At 39.2% G+C, this 26,343-nt stretch overlaps 1 protein-coding gene across 3 annotated transcripts in view; it reads right to left on the bottom strand.

Annotated features, from left to right (window-relative positions):
• NFIA (nuclear factor I A) overlaps positions 1 to 26,343 on the bottom strand; it is a 372,641-nt gene that overhangs the window by 21,353 nt on the left and 324,945 nt on the right. For 2 of the 3 annotated variants that reach the window (XM_068539995.1, XM_068539994.1), the window contains exon 10: positions 11,750 to 11,841. The exons of the other annotated variant lie outside the window; for it this stretch is intronic. In XM_068539995.1, the coding sequence (XP_068396096.1) occupies positions 11,750 to 11,841 (92 nt within the window). The remainder of the gene's footprint in view (positions 1 to 11,749; positions 11,842 to 26,343) is intronic. 3 annotated transcript variants of the gene reach the window in all.

The following is a 26,343-nucleotide window of genomic DNA, read 5'->3' as shown; positions in this document are numbered from 1 at the left end:
TGCATGTGCTGTTCCCCTCTCCTGGAATGGAACTATTTCTGTCTCCTTCCAAACTAGCTCATGTGAAATCTCCTCTAGAATATCTTCCATGAATTCCCTGCTTCTCCCCCGGGTTAATTACCTACTCTCTGTACTACCTGTAGATTATACATACTTCAACTGTTTCCCTTACCATATCTTACTATAATTTGTTTACTTTTCTCCTTAAAAGTCTGTGAGCAATGGATGGCAGGGATTGGATCATATATACCAGTAGTACCCTGGTGTGGTAGGTACCAGGGATATAGTATGTGCTCAGTAAATTCTGGTTTCACAATCACATAGCTGGTGAGTGGGACACATGAGCTAGGAATCCAGATATTTTGACTCCTAGTCCAGTGCTCATTTTACTCTACCAAGATGCACTACGGTCAGTTCCCTTACTAGACCTTTCTATTGTATTGTCCTTCCATTCCCCCCACCCCTGACCCCCGGTACTACTGCTTCCCCAATACACATACATACACACTTGGCCATAGAGCCACGGACGGGAGATTGTACTTGAGAGGGGCAGAACCTGTGTTCCACGAAGGCTGCCTTAAATGCAAGGCTGCCCTGGGCTGCCCTGGGCCGCAGCTCCATTTAGCCCAACACATTCCGATTCTGGGGGTTGGGGGGCAGGGGGGTGGGAGGGGTGGCAGCATGTGCGGGGAAGGGAGAGTGTGAGGGCGAGGAACACGGGACCAGGACAGCCTGTCCTAACCCAGTGTCCCAGCTCCAACCCAGGGATCCAGCTTATCACAAGATCATGTGGTTCATTAGTTAATGTGTAAAGCATTTGGAAAGTGAAAAGCCAATTAGAAGTGCTAAGTTACTTTGTCTCTGCTATAAAGGAAGCGATGTGAAGCCTAAGGAAAAATTCTCAGGCGAATATTTTGGGGGAAGCCTGCACTGTGGAATGTAACTCAAGGAATAGGCTGCAACAAAAGGCTATACCCCCAAACATAGGCCATTGATAAAAGAATGTGTCTTCGTCCTCAATAAACAAACAGGAAGGTAAACAAGTGGGTGTGGGAAAAGTGGCCAGGAAGAATCATTGAGAACTCACGTGAGATCTTTGAGAATCTCACATTAGACAATAGGCTCTGGCCTTGGAACTGTGTGTATCTGTGGAACCTTCAAGGTCTTAGACTCATTAGAAGGCCTGGGAAAGCCTGTGTCCTAAAGGAACCCCTCCTAATGCGAACGGTCATTATTTAGAGTGCAGAAACATTTGGTAAAGCAAATTCTTCCCCGGTATGGGATTTTCACATGCAGGGGCTTTGTGGAAAGTGGGAACCCCACCTGTACTGCCTTCTCTCCTCAGAGCATGTAGCAGGGCCAATGCACTCATTTTCCTGTTCTCTGAACTCTGTTGACTCAAGCTCAGCAAAACCAGGCTCTTTTCTTTTGCAAAGGAAGCATCTGGTTCCAAGTCATAAAAGAGAAACCCAGAACCTATTGCTGACTGTTTGATAAGCACCTGGGAGGGCACGCGGAGGGCACTGTTTCCCAGAGTTCCCCTGCAATTACAAAGGCACATGTCCTTCAACGCAGCCTTTTCAGAGTCCTCGTTTACCAGAAGTACCTTGACCCAGCCCTGTGGGAGCTGGTCTGCAGAAAACTCCAGTACTTCTGCCCAAATCCTGGACTCCAACAGAGGGCTGAAATGAGATGATCACTGTACACTCATACATGCACACAGCATACCTGTCTCCTAGACGCACAGGGAGTGAGTGTGGAGGAAAGGCACTGGAAGGAGACAAGCAGCCAGAGAGGAAAGGAGTCAAGTGCAAGAACAGGAGTTGAAAACAGCATGAAACCTACCAGGGAATGGGAAAAAGGAAGATGGCAGATACTGTTAACAGTCTACCCACTATCTATTGCCCCTTCTTTCTGCAATTTTGTTTAGGGAAGACAATGTGACCAACCCTGGGTAAATGAGTCATGACCATAGCCAATCAAGATAGTTTTGTGTTGGCTTTCTTGGCATCCTTTGCAACTAAAGATTAAAATGTGACCAGTTTTAGTCAATGAGACCCAAGTAGAAATTTGCTAACAGGAAACAGGGAAGGAATAAGGCAGGATCTTTGTTCCCTGATGTAAGAGGAATAATGGGGAAGGATATGGGTATGATGCCTGGAGCTGCAGCAGTCATTTTGCAGTCAGAGGCACCTGCTTGTGGATGCTAAGAATGGTAGAGCAGAACGTTAGAAAGAGCAAGGTTCCTGCTGGCATCATGTAGCAGCTGAAACAATGCCAACAACCACTCACTGACAGTTTTCTTGTTATGTGAGAAAAAAAAAAAAAATCCTGATTGGCTTAAGCCATACTTAATTGGGTTTTCTTCTATGAGGTAGATACTTTATCACCTTCATTTCATAGATAAGGAAACAGAATTTTAAAGGGTAACATGTCCAAGATCACTCAGATAAATGGCACAGCCTGGACATGAAAACAAGTCTATCGTACTCTCCAATTCATGACTTTTTCCTTGTTCCCCTAAAGAAATCAGACCATGAGCGTCAAGAGCATTTCCCTTAGGAACCCTCCTCCGCTGCTGGTGGGAATGTAAGTTGGTGCAGCCACTATGGAGAACAGTATGGATTGTCCTCAAAAAACTAAAAATAGAGTTGCCATATGATCCAGCAATCCCATTCCTGGACCTATATCCAGACAAAAATATAATTCAAAAAGATACACACACCTCCTATGTTCATAGCAGCACTATTCACAATAGCCAAGGCACAGAAACAACCTAAATGTCCATTGACAGATGAATAGATAAAGAAGATGTGGTACACATATAGAATGGAATACTACTCAGCCATAAAAAAGAATGAAGTAATGCCATTTGCAGCAACATGGATGCAACAAGAGATTATCATACTAAGTGAAGTAAGTCAGAAAGAGAAAGACAAATACCATATGATATCACTTATATGTGGAATCTAAAATATGACACAAAAATGAACTTTTATGAAACAGAAACAGACTCACAGACATAGAGAACAGACTTGGGTTGACAAGGGGGAGGGGAGAGTGAGAAAGAGATGACGTGGGAGTTTGGGGTTAGCAGATGCAAACTATTATATATAGAATGGATAAACAACCAGGTCCTACTGTATAGCACAGGGAACTATATTCAATATTCTGTGATAAACCATGATGGAAAAGAATATATATAAAAAAAGAATATATATATGTATAACTGAATCACTTTGTTGTACAGCAAAAATTAACACAACGTTGTAAATCAACTACATTTCAGTTTTAAAAAAAAGAGCATTTCCCTCAGTATCCTGAAACTTCCACTGATTGGAAACATCATTATCAAGACACATTTCAGGGCTGGAAATTTTGACGGCAGTTCTGCATTTGATACTATGGTTTTCTGACTTCACTGTAAGGCTATCATCAAATTCTGATCTAACTCCTCTCAGCTTTTTACACCCATTCACAGCTTCTTGTTTCAATCTTTTCCCCCACTTCATTTTCTATCCCACTTTTCCCACAATCTCAAGGGCTAATTAAATAAATACCAGACGTTTGGTCCTTTCTCTTCTTCCACGAAATCTAAAATTTCCTGCGAAATCTCCCTTTTCTCTTCCCCTTCTCCATTGCCACTGATCTCATTTAAATACCGGAAAAGAAGCAAGCATGAAAGGAACCACTATTTATTGTGCACCTACTGCGTGTCAGATCCCACGTAAGCACCTCACCTTAATTCTTTCAACGATCATCAATTTGCTTCAAGTAAGAAGTTTCCCCAAATTTTTTTGGAGCAAGGCAACAAACAAACAGAAAGGCTAAAACCAAACCAAAATATGCCATTAAACATGACGGGATCTCCAAAGTACTAAAAACTGAGGGAGAAAAAGGAGACCAGTACCTAGAACTGAGGCTCTTGCTTGGTTCAGAAGTGAAATTTGTGGCTGAGGACAACTAAAACACGCTGCCCAATTAAAACTTGAAAGACAACGGTTCTGTTTATTGAAAAATGTATTTTAAGCGTGTCTCATAGGCTGTCCGTGAGTCAGCTGCCAAGTGGCAAGAACTTACAGGCTGGGGTGGGGGCTGGGAAGCTGGGGGAGTCACTCCTGCCCACAGTAAGAGGGAGCAGATGGCAGGCGTAACATCTCCGCGAGGCGGTGCTGACTATTCAACACCTACGGCTGGAGCAGAGAACATAAGAGAAAAAAATGACCAGGCACTGCCTTTCCCCGCAGATTCTGGGGGGTACATTCATTTGCCACAGTCCTTGCCACCCTCAGAGACATGATTTCCCCTTGGGAAGTCTCTTCTTCCTTGGGGCACAATTTGGCTTAAGAGGAGAAACGGGGTGCAGGGCAAGGATAGATGTGCCCAGTTGAATGAGGCTTTTGGAGTACCTTTAGGGCAGATGCTCAGTGGAAGAATCCACGAGATTCTGATCTTGTGGAGGTGTTGTCCTAATTTTGTCCTAACTGGATGGTTACCTTAGATCCAGCGTTTGGTGGGCAGGTTCTGCCCATATCTACACAGTAGCACATGAGGACGCATACAAGTCCTTCCCTGATGGGGCATGCTGAAGGGAGTGTGGGCTCTGGAATCAGAAGCAGGTTTGTGTCCTGGCTCTACGAACCCCCGGCTATGTGGTTCTGGGGAAGTCACTTCCCTCTCTTTAAACCTCAGTTTTTAAATCTGTATAATGGGGATAATAATAACGGCTCTGCCTACTTCAAAGGGTTGCTCTGAAGAGCAAATGAGAAAACACTTTGTAATCCAGAAAATACTGTTTAAGTATGAGTTTAGTTATCAACTGAACAACAAATGCTATTATTTGTTGAGCATTTAACAGGTGTCAAGCATTTACTTTCTCTACACTAACAGAATTTAAGACTCAAAGCAACCGTAGAAGGTAGATAAATACAGTTATCACCATTTTACAGTTAATAAACCAGGCTAGAAAAATTGAATTACAAAGAAAAAATTTTAAAAACTACAAAAAATGAAGCACACATACTACTGCTAAGTGATGAAATAAAGCTCCAACCAAGATCTGAAAGGAAAGCTCACAATCTCAGCTGCTCTGCTATCTGGGCTCTGGGCAGAGGCTGGCTGTTCTCACAGATGCAGACTAATGTCATTAGTAAAGGTCTTTTTCCCAGGCAGGATGAGAGAATGAACTCAGTCTTGATTTCACAGATGCAGGCTAATAGGAAACTGGGGCAGGTCTTCAGAAGAACCAAGTGCAGTGTCGGTCCTATTCCTTGGTGTAAGAGGATGAGTCAATCTTAGACCATAAAGAGAAAACGGTCAGTAACCTTTCATTATAAATGGTTAAGGACGAAGATAGTATTCAGGAAAGAGAGAAGTTCTGGAGACATACTGGTTCAAACCCTGGATACCTCGTTTGCCATGGGGCAAGTATACTCTTTGAAACTTCAGTTTCCTCATCTGTAAAACAGGGATAACAGCACCAACCTTAGAGGGCTCTGAGGCCTGTAGGGAGTGCAGGCATACAACCTGGCATGCACTGGAGCTTAATAAATGCCCATTTGGCCAATTAACTTTTTTCAAAGTTAGGAGTAAATGGAATTTTATCTGCCATTCCTCTCCAATCCTGGGAGTTTTCAGCTGTAAGGGCTTGTAACAAAAATGCTCAGATCCAATTCTAACTAGAAGCGGGAGGATAATTTTTTACTTTCCTTTCTCTAACGAAATCTGAGTTTCCTGCCTTTGCAAATTATCCAGGCTGCTCCTTGAACTTCTGTGTGGTACCTAACCTCCTACAGGCAGGCAGCTGGAGTCGGGGCAGGGAGGGGCAGGGAATGGCTTCAGCTCACTGCAGTGCAATCTCAAGTGAGCTTGGTGTCCTGGGTGAGAACATTACGCAAGAAGGGCTGTTTCTTGGAAATGAGGGATTGGGGGGGTGGGGTCTGGCTGATATGCCAGCAGTGGGAAAGGATTCTAATTTTATCTGCTTGGTCCAGAGAAGACAGAACTCAGCGTGTCTCTCTACCTAAGATGGGACAAAGCCTTATAGACCAGCTCATGGCAAAAATTAAAAGTACAGAAAAAAGGTAAGATGTATAAGAACCAGAGCCGTATCATCAGTCCAAAGTTAGACAAGGACAGAAAAACTACCTAGCCTTTTCTGTCCCTTCCACCCTTTGGGAAGTTCTTCTACCCAGCTCTCTGGTCTCAAAGCCTCTTAGGCAAATCCTTATTGTAACTGGTATCACACTGCATTATTAATGTTGTCATTACTATTATTCTTTACATCTGTTTCCTCTATTAGACTTTGAACAACTTGAGGAGAATTGTTACTCCCTGACTTCTGTAGGTGTTGGGAATATAGTCAGAAATGATGAGTGATTGATGAAAGGGACTTAGGAAGTTTTGCATTTTGCAGATTGCCTGAGCTTTGGTTTCTTAGGCAGAGTTTCAGGAATATGACACACAGAATGGCAACAGATCCAAACGCTCTCCACATCCACCACCTCCCTATGTTCCTTGTGCATCCCCACCAAAGGCAGACAACGGGTGCTATGCCCATAATTTAGCTCTGCAGGGACCTCTCCAGATCAGCAGGTTTCCAGCACAGTGAAGTGCGTGGTTTGTGCATACATTTGTAAATTTCATGAGGCAAAGGCAGCCACACTGCTTGCGAGTCAGGCAGCTAAATGATTTATTAAGCAAAGGTTACGGCACCTGGGCCTTTTTGTCAACAAATCAGGCCCATGCCATGCCAAGCGATTCTTCTAATAACCCAAATGGTAATTTGGTTTTAAATAGCATTTCAGATACCACAATTCTGTTGAGGTAAGAACAGTGATATATTTGGGTGGCAGGGAAGAAATGCCTGTTTTCTAGTATTGTTTGCACTCATTTTTCATTTTAAAGAATTAGTCCTCATTGGTGTTCTGCAGGTTAAGCATTTTATTTGAACATTCTGATTAAACTAGAACCTGAATAAAAATGAGTTCTTTGCTCAGTCCTTCTGTGTGGGAATTGGTATTTCTATTTATTACCTCATGATGAAATATTAACTTTTTTTCTCTAAATAAATGCCTCCTCTTAATGGCTCTCGTTTTCAGGGATCAGATTAAATTATGAGATGCAACTGAAATGGCCATTGGCTTTCTGCTGTTTGAGACGATGCCATGCTCTCTTATATCATTCAGTGGGCGTGCAGGGGACATTAATAGTGTCCCAAGTGAAGGAAATACTCTATGCCCCAGAGTTTTTTCTGTATGTTAGTATCAACTGTCATGGTGGACAATATTGAAAAATAAGAGATTCGGGGGGGGGGGGGTCACGGTTTCTTAGAACAGATGGGTGTTCTAAAGGCTGTCAGGAGATGGCTACCCCCCCCCCATGTTAATGATGAACTACAAAATGGAGGAGTATACGGAAAACGAAAGGCAAATCATGATAGTAGCAGAGGTAGCAGACAAGTGATTCAGAAGAATGGGACAGATAACTTGGCAGGAATGTTCCAACAGAGCCAAAAGCTGGGGTGAGATAGACAATGCAATTGGAAGGCAATCTGAAAGAAAACTAGCTCAAGGCAAGGCTAAAGAGAAGGCAATTCTGTCTCAGTGAAGGGAGGAATTCTCTGGAGGAAAAAAGATAGACTGGAAGGGAAGGAGGAGAAAAAATGGCTTTCAATTATCCACACTATCTTTCCCTACCAATCATTACAGATGATGAATAGGTGCAATAAAATCCAATATTCAATTTTTTCCTATTTACATGGAAAGAAGGCCATAATATATTGTTACGGGGAAGAAACAGCAGGTTACCAAACAGTGTATATAATATGATCTCATTTTTGCAATATATTTGTATGCGTAGAAGCAGTCTGGATGGATTTAGACAGAAATGTTAACAGTAGGACTACAAGTGATTTTTATTATTTTTCCCATCTGTATTTTCCACAATTAACATGTATCATGACTGTAATAAGAAAAAGTCATTATTTTTAAACTTCCTTATGAATCATGTAGATTCAACCCATATCTGCTGACTACCCACTATGTGTTGGACATGAGAGCACAAAATGACAGCGGATTTTTTGATAAACAATCCACTCTTCCTGGCTGTTTTACAGAATTTTAGACTCTCAAGTGGAGAAAGGACCATGAAGAGTTTATCTAATATTACATTTTAAAAATTGTGGTGAAATACACACAACATAAAATCTACCATCTTAACCATTTTTAAGTGGACAGTTTAGTGATATGCAGGACATTCACACTGTTGTGCAACCATCACCACCATCTATCTTCAGAGCTTTTTTCATCTTATGAAACTAACACTCTATACCACCAAACAATAACTCTCTATTCTGCCCTCTCCCCAGCTCCTGGCAACCACCATTCTACTTTTTGTCTCTATGAATTTGACTACACTAGGTACCTCACATAAGTGGAATCGTATAGTATTCGTCCTTTTGGGACTGGCCTATTCCACTTTGCATAATGTCTTCAAAGTTCATCTATGTTGTAACATACTGCAGAATTCCCTTTCTTTTCAATTCTGAATAATATGTATTATACCACATTAAAATGGTATATACACAACAAAATGTATATACCATATTTTGTTTATCCATTTATCTGTCAATGGACATTTGGATTGCTTTTACCTTTTGGCTATTGTGAATAATGCTGCTAAGAACATGGGTGTACAAGTATCTCTTGGAGACCTGGCTTTCAATTCTTTGGGGTATACACTCATGATTAGATTTTAGTGCAATCTCAGATTTAAAACCAGGGAATACGTCAGTGGTATTCCTGAGAGTTGAACATCAGTCTCTGTTTGAATATCTGCAGGGAAAGGTGCTCACCGGCCCATGAGGCAGTACAGCACAGTGGTTTGAGAGCATAGGCCTTGGAGTCAGACAGAACTGGGGACGCATTCTTGCTCTGCTCCTCACCATGTGTGGCCTTGGGAAAATCAACAGTCTCTTCCGATCTCAGGTTTCAAATCTATAAAGTGGAGATAATTATATATATCCTATTGGGTGGTGGTCAAGATTCGTTGGATAATGTACCTAAGGTACTTAGTACATAGAAAATGCTCAATAAATAGAGGCTATGTATAATCAAAGAACTCTTTTTTTTTTTTTTTTAAAGAAAGGTCTTATGATAAACTGAAAGCTGCCTACTTCAAATGTCTATTCATTAGTTGGAATTCTATCTGCTGGAAAAAACAGGGACCATATCTAATCTGTCTTCTACAGGTTGATGTTTCAAGTATTTTAAGAGGTTTCTTTGGGGAAAAGGGAGACCATTTTATTTTGTATTTGTTTATGGATTTCTGTGCAGGATACCTCTCCTGCATTTTTAAAGCTTACCTATCTGCTTGGGTGACGCTTCAATTTTTACTTCTTTAAAGGCAGAAAAGAAAATATTGTTTTCCCAGAAAACTTTTCCCATAATTCAATTAATACAAATTTCATGCCTTATTAACAAAAATATTTATATAGAAAAATGCAAGCTTGCCTAGGAAATTACTAATCTGCAGGCCATGTTCAAATTATGTCTTAAAAAATTCCTGTAAAAATTCCTCTTCTGAACTGATGTCCTCTCAAAAAGATTACCTAAAAATATTATTTTTATGATCTATATCTATATGTGCCTACCATTTTAAATGGTTCCAGAAAGTAGTTCCTTTAAAAAAAAAAAAGAGTTAATATATATACCTAAATATTAAAATACTTAGAGCACATAATTTTTATCTCAGGATATTTTTTGGGGGAAAAAGAGTAACTCCATTAGCGTGGTTTCTCATAAGATAATTGGGGATGGCTTCCTTCAAGCCAAAAGTGGCAGGTGTCACTGTGATAAAAAAACATTTAAGCTGTTGTCTCTATGATGCCAAATATTTAACAGAAACCCAAAAAATTCAGTTCCAGATGCCAATACTGGGTCTACATGACATCATTCATACAGATGCGTAGAAAATCTGGATTTTTAAGAATTGAATTTTTGTGGTCAACATCATGAAGACTCAGTTTCTGGGTTAAATAAGGCATTTGTGAAACAAAGCCATGTTGGAATAGAATACGTTTTGATTATAGAGAAACAAATTGAATGGAATGCAGGGTACAATTTCAGTTCAGTGAATCACAGCTTATATAAAAATACTATATAAAATACAAAACAGGACATTTCCAAACTGCATTTTTGAGGTTCTTAATGAAGTAACCTGAGCCCACTGGTGCTTTGAGAAAAGCAATCATCCAATGTAAAGCTACTGTCCCCAGTTTTCCCCTTCTCATTGACCTTGATCATGTGAGCCAAAAGTACAATAAGAAATGTTTCTCTACTGTAATGCCTTTGAGGTAATTATTCAACTTCAAATTCACCAGTTAAATATTTGAAGGTATGGGAAAATAAGCAATAAACTTGAACAATTTTATGGGGAGTACTGAATAGGCGATGTTAATCCCAGATGCCATGTACCTGCCAGTTTCAGAAGAAACAGCAGAAGTGGGAAATTCAAGAGTTAACCTTTATTCTCCCCTCCCTCCTTCCCCTCTCCCTCTCCTCCCAGCTGCCTCCTCTGAGGCTGTACTTTCTGTGACCCTGCTTCAGTGTAAGGAAGGCTTCAGATGCAATGCTGTTTAACCCACGCTGTCGACACAGCAATAAACTAAAACCCTTCGCAGAGAAAGCAAACGGACCCAGGAAAGCAAATCTATCTCGTTCATAAGCACCTGCTCATAGTGTTACAAACAAAGATGAATAGTTATAAATTAGGCATCTGGAGACTACATACCAAGGCACATGCACAAAATATCTTGGAGAATTTTTCAAACACTGTGTTGAGAACCTCAAAGAGAAAATTCTTTACGTCAATTCTGATAATATACAGTCACATTCTAATTAGGAGATCAGAGAGTAGTTTCTTCCAAAACTTGCATCTAATTCTATTCCACAAATCTCTAAGTATCTTTATATATGCTACCTTTGAATTCCGAAAGTCTTGCACTGTTTCTCAATTAACAGCAGCTATTTCAAAACTTTTAAAAGAGATTCTTTCTCCTTGGCCTATACTAGCACAAAACACAACTATCTATTGAAAAACAAACTCTAGATGTCCTGGCATACTCTTTTTCAATCACCTACCTCAAAATATGACATTGTATTCACATAATCCCCTCCCACCCCACTGGGGCCAGCGAAGCCAGTAACAAACACCTCCTATTTCAGTACCAACACCAGCAACTTAACAGCGCTCAGGAACCCTTTCTTTTCCTTTCTCTTAGAAAGTCTGCCAGGTTCCTGGGGACCCTATAATGAGTACATAAGAGTGACTGGCCCCCCCCCATTCCCAGCATGCACTCTGATGTCGCCGGCAGCCAGAGTATACTTTCCAGGTTCAATAGGGGCCTACTTCTGTCTGCTTGCACGTAGAGAGGCACAGATTCCTAAAAGAGGGAGCACACGCTATCCAGCCTGGGAAAATTTTCTTCCCATAGCAAAAGCAGTTCTGGCACAGAAACCCTCCTCTCCTACCCCCTCAATACAAGAAGCAAAAATTGCAGGCACTGTTTTCCATGATTTCTAAGAACACATGGAAATGTGGCTGAAGGGCCAGGATGGGTAGGGGTCGGGAGGAAAGGGGACTGAACAGGGGCTGGGAAATGCAGCCTGTTGTGCCGAAAGACGAGTTACAATGCACCTGATGAATAAAACAAGCTGCACCACATACAGAAAAGATGAGAGCGGCCCACCTGTGTCTGTTGAGGGATATTTACAAAGCTTGGATCCCGTGGTCCAACACTGACGAATCGGTTTGCGGGGGAGGTGCTGGGTGTCGAGTAGGCTGTGAAGGGAAGGGACACATGCGTTCAGGAAGCAGCACGAGATTGCACACACAAACAACACCAAAACACACAGTCTCCGAGCCTACGCGGCTGATTAACAAGGAAATGTGCAAACACTGTAGCTAGCAGAGGGATCTGGCTAGCAAGGGCATTTTAGACAGTCAAAAAGGGAAGGGGTGTTGGCTTCCAAAGACTGTTGGAATAAAACGATGTCAAATTGGTGCTCAGATGAGCTCTTTTCTCCTTCCATCATACAAATTAGAACATGCAGGACATTTGTAAAGTATACTTTCTGAGTTAAACATGAGCTCCGGGGTCAGAAAGAGATATCCTAGTCTTTAAAAGCACAGGAGAAAGAAATTAGGTAGAAAGGGGAGGAAAGTAGTTCATTTTACAACCTTACTTTTCACACTATTACCCTCCTAAAGATCATGAAATGTTCCTGTGCCTCTATCTCTAAATATAGAAGAGGAGTCTTTATAGAAGGGATTGGGTTCTCCAGAAAAGTGGTGGAAAACCATTTAGAGCACGCTGTCTTTACAGGCTCAGTGGGGCGTCTAGAATTTTATGATGCACAAAACGCTCTTACAGTATTAACATTTGTAGTCTTCCCACCCTAGAACCCTTCTGTTCAGGCACAAACCACCAAGATCCCGTGTAAACCTGGAACCTCAGGTACCACACTTCAGCCAACTATCCTTTTCACAGTATATGAACGTTTTGTTGTTGGTTTTTATACTTATATTTAAGAGCTTCACTCTAGTTTAGAGAGAAAAAATTCTGTGGTTCTGGTGTTGCATTGGTTCATATATCCAAATGAACATTTTGTTTTCTGGCGTCCTTCAACTCACTTCTTTACCACAAACTCCAAGGATTTATTCACATTCTTTACTAAAATTTTTAGATAGACTATTATTTAATTTCAAATTTCTTAACAATACTTGTAAAAGGCATAAGTTTTCTGGACTAACACAAGACATGCACCGTCTAAAAGATGAGAAGGATTTGCATTTCTTAAAAAACACAGATAATTGAGGGAATAATACCAAATTCCTTTGCCAGATTTTATCCCCCTTGTTGACATCATCTGCTTCTCTTCCTTTGATTTTCTGTTTCAGAGAAAACTGCTCAGACTTCTTGTTTCCCTTGTTAAGCACATCTAGAGATAAAATTTCCACCAATCTGGGCCAAGTCCTATTGGTCATTAGAGCTAAGTCACCCACGCAGAGCTGTGATGGTCACGTGGGTATGGTTGTGTTAAATCAGCATGGAACAGAGAAGGAACATAAGGTTCCCCTGATGTCTATTATTGAGAAACTTTTTGTTGTTGTAGTATTTGTTTTAGAAGAATTCGTCCACTAACAGCTTTATATAAAATGATCTAAATGTATGATACACTGTACTGTCTAGCAATGTGAATCCACTGTTTTCTTCCCCAGCCTATCCTATGTCAGATCAACCTGAACAGATTTGAGAAACACCTCTGCATTTAGCCATTCTGTATGCTCCTCTCACTCACTGGTATGGGGGAAATTTGCTTTTTTTAAAAGCTCAGTAAAACACTCTTTATTAATTGTTTCATTCAGCCTATTGCTCTACTTTGATATGCTCTCAGAAGTCTCAACAGAAAGTTATGTATTGAAAATGATGTACTATAATTAGCTGGTAGTGAATTTACCTGCTTCTAGGGCACAAAGAGGATGTGGGAGAGACAAGGAGGAAGCTAGTAGATAAAATAACCTGTTAAACCTGTTAGCCGTTAGGAGGAAAAAAAGTGGTTTTTCACATGTGAACAGGTAGGTAGGTTGAGAAGGAACAAAAAGGCATGAAGAGTAAGCTAAGGTTCTAAGACTGAATGACTGATGACAGATGCTGAACCACGAGGCCCTGGTTTGATGGTCCTAGCGGAGCAGTGTGTGCATGTCAGCCCTGGTCACTGCAGACACACAGCAGGATTTCCTATGACGTTTTTACCATATTGGTGACGTCAGAAACAAGCATGCTGATTGATCCTAGGATACGTGGCACTTTTTTTTTCTTTTTCTTTTTGGTGTGTGAATATAGTTCTTCGTTGACCATACATAGCACTAAATCTGGAAAAGTCTGTATTACATCCCATTCTCTATTTTGCCATTTTGAAAGCAGGGTTAGCATACAAATAATTGAGTCACTCAAAATTACCATGAGGCTAACAATTGGCTATTGTCCCTTCTTCAATCATGAGACAAAACATCCCAGAAGGCCTTTAATGTGCTCACAGGCTATTAAAACTTCTCCAAACTTTGTTCTGGTTTTTAAAAAAGAGAGCAACGCTGAGAGAGGTGGTAATGTGTTTGCCTTTTTAAGAAAAGGATATTACCACTACAAAAATCTGAGAGTCTCCGAGTTCCATCGAATGGAACAAAAAGTGCCCAGGGAAATTTATTCTATAGAAAGTTGATTCTGGGAAAAATCAAGGACACAGGAAAAACAAGGGAAGGAAGAAAGTCTGACTCATCTTCCATTATTGTAGCTACAATAGGCAGAGTGTTCACCTATAACAGGATGTAGTTCCAGAGATGATATGACATAAGTTGAATTTGATTTTCCTAAAGAAACAGTGGAATGAGGGAGCTATCCTGGTAAACAAAAGCCTCAGTTGAAACTTTTTATTAAAACAACCATATATACCATGGTGAATCAATTACACATGCCCAGTTAAGAGTTTTCAACATGAATATAAAATCAAGTAAAGGGGGTGATGTGGTAATGAATTATATACAACTGTGTTTACTATGCTATTATATCACATTCATTATCTTTCTTAATTATAATTTTTGCCTATTTACAGCAGCAATAATCAAATGCTGCTGGAGGAGCTTCAGGACATCATGAAATCCAGAAAATAATTTTCTAGGAAGATTATTGTAGGCATTTTTGAGAATTCTGGAGGGAAGATTCAGGGGCATTTTACGATTTTCTGATAAAGTCAACAGGGAAATCAATTTGCTTATATAACCTCATTGTAAAAGTCCTCATGGCAAACATGACTATTAGAAATCAAATTATGATTGCTTGCCTGTTTCTGAAAAAGAAAGCGTTTGCTTTTTTTTAGCAGCCATTTTACCTACATGAGCAGTATCACCATGGACCATTTTCTTAACATTTTGAAAAAACATTCCTATAAGAAGCTTCCACCAGCTCTTATTTGGGCTAATCTGATCATACTTTTTCTCTTTCTAACATATTTCTTCAGATTACCCAAGACTCTTAGCCTTAGCCACAGGGGTAAGTACCAAAATCCCAAATCAGAATTTGATCCCATATCCTTCTGTGTTGCCCACTTACCATATGCATTGCTAATTCTATAATCCTTCACTTAGGCAGTACAAGTTGGGCCTCAGGATGATCAACTGGAAAAACAGTTCATGAACAGTTCTTTCTTTATATGCAATCGGGCCTCTGCGGATGCTGGAATCTATCTCTAGAGAGATTGTGGGATGGGCAGGAAGAGTGGCAGAGATCACCCATTAGCCCCGCTCTTTACAACCCTGCAGGTGTTCCCTGGGAGAACAGCCTCTATGTCCTCAGAAATGGATCTAACTGACTGCCTGCAAGCCAAAGAGAATTCCAACTTTTGTTGTTCCCAGGTTGTCTGTTTTTTTTTTGTTTGTTTTGTTTTGTTTTTCTGAATAAGAAGGAATAAGGGATGTGTCTGGATAGAGGAATCACGGCATTTCTAGATGAATCAGTTTTGAGTCTGTAATAGCCTTCACCCAACAATCATACCTGACCATGGTGCTAAGAAAGTGGTCAAATTGTTTTGAATAAAAGATGCTTGGAGTTTTCCTGTTTTGGGGAAAAAATATGACTGAAAAACAAGATATTAAGATATTAAAATATTTGTATCAATGTCAGTTGATGTTTCTTTAAAAACGGTATCAATAAAACCACTCAAATCTGACAAACTAGAAAATGTGAGTGCATCAGCTTGTTTGCAAAGTAGGCAGCCAGATTCAAGATCTAGTTCAAATTTAGCAACCCCTGAAATGCGTGTAATCACTGAAAAACAGAAGAGCGAGAAAATTTAGATAAATTTCTGTGTAGAGCTTGGGTGTGAAAGGAGAGCTGACCTTTGGACGAAGCCCCCTCCAGTGTCCACAGACCAGCCACCAGGAGGTTGAGTGGTCAGGTGGCCTGGGGCTGAATGGCCTGAGGATAGTGATGGTCAGCTCCTCTGCTGGAGAGGGGCAGTGGGGGATGACCTGGTGAGGCACCTTGGCAGGAAAGACAATGTAAGACAGCTAGTGAGCTTTGACATTCTTTGTGTGTGTGTGTGTGTGTGTGTGTGTGTGTGTGTTAGATATTTGTCTTTTTTTTTTTTTTAGTATATGTGCTGCTGAAGCGAGCACAGATATTTGTCTTTTTAAAAAATTTTTATTGAAATATAGTTGACTTACAATGTTGTTAGTTTCAAGTTTACAGCAACGTGATTCAGTTATATATATATATGTACGTGCCTATTCTTTTTAAGATACATTTCCATTATAGGTTATTACAAGATATTGAGTACAATTCCCTGTGCTATGCAGTAGGTCCTTCTTAGTTCTGACATTCTGAATTTACTTCCAGACACAGGAAGCAACAAAGTTCCCCAAACCCTGGCAGACACAAAGTTTGAAGAGAAGTTTGTGATCTGTTTCATCAGAGATTCCAACTATGTACAAGGAGGGAATACCAATTCTTCATTCCCTTAAACTCTACCAAGTCTAACCGCTGTGGTGCATCAAGGAAAGATAGTTTAATATATTCATATTCTCTCCCTCTCTCTCTTACTCTTTCTCTGTTTCTGTCTCTCTCTCGTGTGAACACTTCCTCTGTGCCAGGCTCTATGCTAAGTTTTACGGGAGATAAAAAGATAAGCCAGACACACGGCTATCCATGAAATGTTAGAGTCTAGTGGGGAGAGATGAGTACAGAAAGTGAAAATATGAGTGCCTAAAAGTAATATAAATAAAATTTTTAGGGTGTTAAAGGACAGAAAAGTGACACCTGGCAGGGGAACAGGAAAAGCTTTGTAGAGGAGATGGAGATGGCTGTGATGAAGGGCTGTAAAAGATGTGTTGGTTGACAAGTTCAGATGGATTGGGGATCACAGAGGAATCTGCATGAGCAAAGAAACAGAGGTGGGTGATGGGGATGTCAATCGCAGAGGGAAAGGAGAAAAGACGGGACGCTGTGAATGACTCTACCATAAGGTCAGGGAAGATAAAAATTTAAGGATCAGAGACTTGAAAGTTTGAAAATGGAGGAGAAAAAGTCTATTGAATTTTTCCTTCAAGAGGAAGAAATAATTTATAAAATTATCAAAGATACCAGATTTCCGTTCTAAACACCATTAAGACCATTAGGCATCCTAACACTTTAAACCTTTCCCCTCCTATCTCAAAATCAGTATACACTTCCCATGTTCCCTTGTGTTCAGAAACTCAGACATATTCACATGTGCGGATATCCCTTTAAAAATGCTAGTCAAAAATTCAATTTCATTCAGCTAGACTTACTGCCTGCCCAGGAATGTGCTGGTTACTGGACAGAAGCCATCCAAACAAGTTTAGGAATGCAGACTTGAACAGATCACTGTGTCTTCAGACTGCAATTTGCTAAATGTTTATCAGTGACACCTGACGGTGCACGAGAACGCATTCAGTTGCAAATTGAAGCAGTGAGATGACTAAATACCTAATTGAAATAGCTTCTGCAATCTTAACTGCACTATCACATGTTACTAGTTTTTTTAAAAAGCCCTGTGAGAAAACTTTCATTTCTAGAAAAAAATGTGGAAACTATTAGAAAATAGATTGGCTAATTTCTAAATGAAGCCCATTACAATTGAACTCATTTGGGAACTTGAACAGCACTATTTCTTGCCAGGTCATAAAAGAAATGCTGGAGGATATTGGAGTTTTTTTCCTTCAAAGAAATCTATGAGTATCGACAAGTTTACAGGGCCTGGGTTAGCATTATTAATGTAATTATACAGCCAAGGAAACACATACAGCCTTTGTTGACACATGAATCCCCAGTATTCAGAGGTTTAGAAATTCCCACGTGAATGAATGGATATTGTAGTTTTCATCCAGATGTTTGGAATCTAGAAGGTAACCAACCACACTGAATTTCCATTACTTTGATCACATCTGTGCAGTCAGTTACCTCATTCTATTATCTCTGCAGATCTTTTGTCTCTACAAACAAGCTACCAACAACACAAAAAGACACAGCCCTCAGGGCATGAAATTAAAGCCTACTTATCGCTAGTAAATTATTACAGAATAACATACCCACAAGCCTTCTTCCTGAAAAGCTAATGAATTCGAACTTTAATATATTAGCATTACTTAACATGTATGGTAACAATTTGCATGAAATGTTTAATGTGCCAATAGTTCTCAAAAAATCATGAAAAGAATCAATTTAAGCAGATGGCTTTGCTCTGCTGGTCTCTCTACTTGTATTAGGGATCTTCATAGGGGGCAGGGGCTCAAGTGACATCATGATTTGGGGTAAAACTACAGAAAGGAAGGTATAAGCCAATTCATGTGTGCACACAGAGAGAAGGGGATCAGAGCAACTTGTAAACTGGAGGTGCTTTGACGTTATGTTACCAAAATCTGTGTGATAAAGAGGTACTTTACAATGACTGTTTCCTGTAAACAACCTATTTATACTGCCTATAATATTCTTTTCCGTAATAACTTAAAGGATAGGAATACAGCCTTGTTTCAGTTCATTTAAATTTATTTCTAATGACTAATCCACATTCTATGTCATGTATTTTTACATGTATGCCTGTGTGTTGTTCAACTGATAGAACATATTTATTGATCAGAAGCAACCACATAGATGGATAGGCACAGGTGAAAGTAATATTAAAGAGCCACAGGGAATAAACCCTGGATTCAGCTGGGGTTTACTAAAAAAAGAAACCTAGATCAATATATTGGATCCCTCCCTCTTGAAAGGCTTCTGCAGCCTCTCCAAAGGCAGTGTAACTTCGGAAACCCACTTCTGAGACTATATCCTCAACAAATACTTAAAAGTACATATAAAGATTTATGCTCCAAGATGTTCATTACAGCATTACTTATAAGTGCAACAAACTGGAACCAACTGATGGAATATTGCAGACATTAAAAATGTTTTAAAATAATAATGACACCATGACATGTTTATAATATGAAATAAAATGAATAAAATTAGGTTACAAAACTGTATATATGTGTATATATATGTATGCGCACACACACATATCATGATCAATTATGTTTAAAATATGCATAGAAAATGACTGGAAAATATGCACAGAAAGTGATTATCTCTAAAGACTGGGATTATGAGTGATTTTAAAACACCTTCCAGTAATTCTTAATCTTAAATAAAATAAAGACAAACAGAACCTGAAAGCCCCAAATAATATTTTTATTTTTACAGCAGTGCAAGGTAGTTAATAGAAAATGAATTTTAGAATCAGAAAATCCTGGATTGAATCCATTCAGTCTCTTACTAGAAATGTGACCTTGGCAAGCCAGTTAACCTCTCTGAGTGTCTCTATATAAAAAGTTCAGCATGGTAAATATTATTTACTCTAATACTCCCAGCTCTTTAAGGCTTCACCTCCTCTGTGAATGTCTAATAGGCGACCCTCTCCACAGGAGCAATCCAGAGAGCGATCCCTAAGGAGAGGCTTAGCCAACAAGATGGGAAATCTCCAGAATCCCACTGTACTTTATATTAAAACAGTTGAAGAAAACTGCTAAACTCATCCCATCAGGGACTATTGATTCCAAACTCTGATCAAGGGCATTACACCCTGAGATATCTGCCTTCCACCAATTAAAAAAATAATACTCAAACCTCTCAAAGGTTAATGTTATATCAGACTCAAATATAATTTGTAAGGGGGTAAGATGGCACAACTTTTCTGAAAAGCAGTTTGGAAACGTGTATCAAGAGGAATATTCATACTGTTTGCACTAGTAATTCCAATTCTAGAAATCTAGCCTAATAAAATTATTCAAGTTGGGGACAAAAATATATGTTCAACAATATGCTGGAGCATATTCCATAGGTTGGAACAAAAGTTAATGGTCTATGGTAGGAGAATAAGTAAAAATATTTAAAATCACATTTCTTAGCTTTTTATTTTTTTTATGAAGTAAGAAAAGGCGTAAAATACTCGTTAAGAAAATAACATACAAAATATTATATTCAGTAGGTCACAATCATATAAATGTACACATAGAAATGCACTGAAAAAATGGGGGAAAACCAGACCAAAATGTTAATAGTAGCTGGTTATAGGAGAATATGATTTTTAAAATCCTTTTCTGTATTTTTCAAGTTTCCTACATTGCCATTGTTATCTTTATGAAGAAAATCTTAAAACTCATCTGTCATTTCTGTCATCTGAAAAAGTAAAAAACTGAGGCAAAAATAAGACCTGAATGGGTTATGATAACCTAAATGAATGTAATCATCTATTGTCTGTTCTCTTTTGTCACTCACTCCTTCTTTACAAAGTTCATTTCTTCTCTCTTTTTTCCTGCTCTCATTCCTGTTTTTCATCCAATTCAATGTACCCAAGAGTTTTTATTGGAATAATTTAAAAGTTCTTTGGGACTTCCCTGGTGGTCCACTGGTTGAGACTTCCCACTTCTAGTGCAGGGGGCACAGGTGTGATCCCTGGTTGGGGAACTAAGATCCCACATGCCACGCAGTGAGGCCAAAAATGAAAAAAAAGTTCTTTATGGCGTGTCTTAGGATTTTCAGAGGAAAGGTGTACGATATTATATCTTGAAACACAGTAAGTGTCCTGGTAGAGTAGAAAGCACGGGGCTTTAGAGTCCAACAGACCCCGATTTGAATTCTGGTTCAGTCTCAGTTTTCTCTTTTTAAAAAGAGGGCTAACGATTCCAATTCTGCAGATTAAAATAACAATCAAGTGCAACTAAGGTAACGCATATGAAAATACCTATCGAAGTGCCTGATTTCCAATAATTATTTTTCTTTTTCCTTTTCAAAGTTAGACATTAAAAACTTGGGTTGTACAAAAAGTAGAAATACTCTTCAAAAAGTATTTATGAAAAATTATGACTTAAGATAGCATGTGTGCATCTGTATCCAATGGGTTCCTAAAGCTGAACTTGTGACCAAATAATAGCTACTGAGATTGAAAATGCTATCCTTGTACTCAATTCCATGTTCTCTGTGAGGGAAAAAGAATAGTATTCTTTACCAGAAAGAGCACATATTTTTGCTATCACACCCGAAGTTCAGGTTAATGCAACTAAAAACTAGATGTATAAAATTTGCCAAGGATTTTATGGACCGCATCCCTTCCCTGCCTCCACTGTGTGAGTTTTGGTCACCAGAGTTAGTGGTTGGGGTGTAAAGAAGAATTTTAGTTCACTGGACAAATACTTTAAAAATTAAATAAAGCATTATATTTGACATAAAAGGGGATTTAAAGCTCAGTAATACCTTTCATTCTCGTTGGGCAAGGCACTAAAGAACTACCCCCCAATGAACCTGTTTCCATCCTTCAACACACAGTCAAGTGTGTATATACATCCCCCACTCTATGGCAGTAGGTATTCTATACATACTTTTTCTTAGCGCTCTCCTTTGCGGACTTAATATAACTCAAAGATTATTCCATGAATTCATACAGACCTATCCTTACTTTTTTTTCTTAAAGATTTATTTATTATTTATTTACTTATTTTACTTATTTTTGGCTGTGTTGGGTCTTAGTTGCGGCACGCAGGATCTTCGTTGAAGCACGCGGGATCCTTCGTTGCTGCGCGTGGGCTTCTCTCTAGCTGTGGTGTGCAGGTTTTCTCTCTCTAGTCGTGGCACACAGGTTCCAGGGCGTGTGGGCTCTTTAGTTTGCAGCACGTGGGCTCTCTGAGATGCGCAAGCTCAGTAGTTGTGGCGCAAGGGCTTAGTTGCCCCACAGCATGTGGGATCTTAGTTCCCTGACCAGGGATCGAACCGCGTCCCCTGCATTGGAAGGCGGATTCTTTACCACTGGACCACCAGGGAAGTCCCCCTATCCTTATTTTTAAAGGGTTTCTAATGTATATCATATTGGTGGATATGACTGGTGTTACCAATCTTTTATTATAATCACTGTTGCAATGAATACTTGATGTATATCTTTGCTCACATGTCCAACACAATGCATGGCTTACATTTAAAATTTATATATATATATACACACACACACACACACACACACATATAAATATATATAAAACGAAATTGTCCTCTGAAGAGGTTGAACCAATTTACAGTCCTCTAACAGTATAGGAGAGTGCCTGTTTTCCACACACTTACCAAGACTGTGTCAGGATCCTTTTTGGTTTTTGCTAATCTGATAGGTAAAAATACCATTCGAGTTTTAACTTGTATTGCTTTTATGCTACATGAATGAGACATCTTTCAAATGTTTCCCATTTCTCTATGTTTATATCATTTCATTGTCTTTCTGTTGGATTGTTGGTCTTTCTCTTACTGACTTTAAAAAACTATTTATATATTACATAATTTAGCCCTCTGCCACAGGTGTTGCAAATATTTTCCCCACTTTATCATTGTCTTTTGACTTTGTCTATGGTGTTTTTTTTCCAAAGTATACATTTTTAATACTTTTAGAGTAGAATTTATCAGTTTTCTTTTCATGGATTCTGTTCTTTTTGTATTATTTGAAAGGCCTCTCTCACTCCAATATTCCACAAAAAGTTTCTCCTATTTTTTTCTTGGTATTTTTAAGGCTTAATATTTCTATGTTATATTTTTTGCACCACCTGGAATTTATTTTGGTGTAAGGAATTTTATTTTTTCTGGACAGCTACTCAGTCATCCCAATATACTTTATTGAATAATCCCTTTCCCTCTTCCAATATGAAATGTCACTATTATCATATACTAAAGTACTGTAGTTATGTAGGTCTCTTTCTAATTCAGAAGAATATAAAAACTTAAAATATAATGGGGACAGTAGCAGTGCTGACAGAAGAATAAAAATCAAGGTGGAAATAGAGAGATCAAAGTAAAATAAGTTCCCTGGCACTAAGTGACATCAGACAATAACTTAAGAGTAGATAAGAAAGAGGAGGGAGCTCTTTAGAATTGTTCTATATCCTGTCTGGTGTTGGCTGGAAGAATCTACGATGTTATAAAACTCATAGAACTGTACACTAAAGAGTGAATTTCATTGAATGTACATTTTTTAAAAAAATTTAAAGACTAAAGGAATAGTGCAGGCATCAGTAATGAAAAACTGTTTTGTGAAAGGAAGCTGCTAACTTTTTTTTTTTATTCTCTTTTGTCCTTATCCACTGTCTCTTCTCTGAAAGAGGAAATACTGTCCTTAGTCATTTAAAAATTGTGTAAATATGACGTATCATTCACTGACTTGTTCTAAATTCAATTACTGATTAAAATTATGTGTTTTACACATAAAAAAGTGTTGGTGAAAAAGAGAGCTGTCATTATTTGGGTGAAAACTCAGAAAGTAATTCTTCTAAGCATTCAGCAACGGTTCGAGCTCTGGAGAGCACTGGGGAATAAAGAAAATCTGCCTTTAGCAATAGCTCCTGTTTGTCCACCTTTTTTGCTATTCTTGTCTTATCTCCCTCCAGATCTTCTGCTCTCTTCCTTTCCCTGCTAACAAAAGTTACTCTCAGCCACAGAAACCAATCCACACTAAAGTATAAATGACCACTAATATCTTCCTCTGTACTATTCCTACAGGGTCTTCACTGCAAACATGGAAACTTTGGGCTCTGGATGCTCTGGCCAAGTAAGTGCATGAACTACAGGTTCAAAGTGGCTGGGTGTGAGTCATGATGTTGCTACCCTTGGCTGAGTGACCCTGAGAAAGTTACCTATATCCTCGTGCCTTGTCTTTCTCAATTAGGGTATTTACTTTTTAAAGTACGTACTTCATAGCATTAATGTGAGGATTACAACAAGATAATATATAAAAAACATTTTTTAAAGTGCTTGACACATTAATAAAAGCTCAATAGTTTGTTGTGTTATTAATTTCAGATGAGAGCAGACAGTTGTGGCTACTCGGTAACCAAAAATCAAGTCCCATTGCTTTGTAATTTGGCTACAGTAGGGGCTAGTACCAAACTACCATGGGATTATATAATCTTGGGAAATTAACCTCCACTCTCGAATCTCAGTGTCCTTGTCTATAAAATCCTGACCTCACAGGAGTCTTAGGAAGACGGAACGAGATAACATACATGTGTAAAGAGCTTTGCTAACCAAAAAGCATTGAACATATGTCAATTATTACCCTAGGAAATTTCAATCCCCGTCAGATTATTATCTTCCTGGTTAACAGGTTCAAACTCATTCATATAATGAATATACACAAGATTCATCAGAGACATAAAAATAAAAAAGGGAACTTGTTATTACATGCTTCTAATATAATAGAACTCTAGTTTTAAAAAATCAAAAGTTCATGGCTAAGAAGGCATGGAGAAAATTGTTTATAAGTCTTTTATGCATTTTTAAATTGAGTTTTTGTGTCCCTAATTAATTTAAAAGAGGAAAATATGCATGTTTTATCTTCCATCATAATTCAAAAGTGTTTCTTTCTTTTCATTATAATTCTAGGCTATGATGCCAATCTTCAGTTTCTTTTCTGGAAAAGTCCATTTTTATAGTATGTTCTTGGTGCCAACCTATTATAAAAAAATTGAATCTTACAATGCAATTAAGAAAATGAATAGTGGATTTTGAATTATCATACCACAAACAGACCCAAATGTAATGAGAGATTTCTCCTATTCTGGAGCTGTTGTCCTCAGGACTCTTAGGAATATCCATTTGTTTTATTACATGTTTGAAAAGGAGTCCCTCCGCAATTAATGAGATGGTGCATGTGGAAAAACTGAGTACACTGCGAAGAACTGCAGTAGGTAGGATGTTATTATAATTGGTCTCACCAGTAAGATACCTAATAGGCGTCTCCAAATATAACTTGGTCAAACCAAACTTCTGATCCCCACCCCTTACCCAGAACTGCTCTTCCTGCAATTTTTCCCATCTCAGTTTATGGCAACTCCATCCTTCCAACTGCTCAGGTCAAAAACCTAGGATTCATTGCTGATTTCTCTAGTGTTTTTTTTTTTTTTTTCTTCTCAACCCACATCTAATGTGTCAGTAAATCCTATCAGCTTTACCTTTCAAATATTTCTCACCACCCCTACTGCCCGGATGCTGGTACAGGTCATTAGCAACTCTTGCCTGCATTATTGCAATGGTGTGCCACCTCCCCTCCCTGTGTTAGTTTTCTCCATTGTACTTACTGGTCCCTAAATTACTAGTTTACTTATTCTTTAACTATTGTTTGTCCCCTCCCTCTAGAATGTAAGCTCCACAAGGGAAGGGGATTGTCTGCTTTGCTCACTTTTGGATCCCTTGCACCTAGAATAGTGGCTGGCATGTAGAAGACACTCATCATATGTATTGATTTTTTAAAAAAGCCTCTTAACTGGTCTTCCTGCTTTAATTCTTGCCCCCTGAAACCTATTTTCAACAAAGCCTTCAAAGAGTTTCTGTTAAAACCTAGGTAGTATCTCTCCTCTGCTCCCCATCTCACTCAGAGAAAATGCCAAAGTCCTAACAATGGCCTATAAGAACCTCCAACATTTGTCACCTTCCTCCAACCCCTCTCGCCACCCCCCCCATCTCCCAGTCACATCCACATTCATCCACATTACTCCTCAGACCTGGCCTCCCCCTACTTTCACTCATTCACTCACTCTGCTCTCACCACACTGGCCTCCGGGTTGTTCCTTAAACATGCGGGCTGGACTGGCTGATCCTCTTGCTTGGAAAGCTCTTCCCTCTACAGTCTCATGGCTCACCCTCTCACCTCTGTCAGACCTTTGTTCAAATCTCCCCTTCTCAGACAGGCCTTCTCCGACCACCCTATTTAAGTTGTATCCCACCCCCACTAATCCCAACCCCTCTGTGCTTCATTTTCCTACGTAGCACTTATGTATCACCATACATCACTCCTACCTATTTATACTTATTATTTTATTTATCGCCTTTCTTCCTTCTGTAAAATGAAAGCTCCGCAAGATCAGGGATTTTTATCTCTTTCATTTCCTGCAGAAAATGAATGCTTTCCTAGCATCTAGAACCCTGCTGGCACATAGTGGATGGTCAATAACTATTTATTGAATGAATGAAGGAAGTGATATTCTCTCACTGGGTATCTAAACCCAGTTAATCAGCGGGAATGGAACCCATCCATTGTGAATTACTCTTAACCGGTTATTCTTTCTATTTGTCATGGTATCCTAAAGAGATCAGGCATAGTATATCAACCTTTCTCCAAACGAATCAACAGTATGAATGTCCTCCTTGAGAGACAGCAGAACTTTTATTTCCACCCTCACTACTCTGTTTTTTAAGGCACTGGT

Source organism: Eschrichtius robustus, chromosome 3, assembly GCF_028021215.1.
Source record: "Eschrichtius robustus isolate mEscRob2 chromosome 3, mEscRob2.pri, whole genome shotgun sequence".
In the NCBI taxonomy this organism is placed as follows: domain Eukaryota; kingdom Metazoa; phylum Chordata; class Mammalia; order Artiodactyla; family Eschrichtiidae; genus Eschrichtius; species Eschrichtius robustus.
Note: the sequence above shows the minus strand (reverse complement) of the source record. Positions and strands in the feature narration are given on the sequence as shown.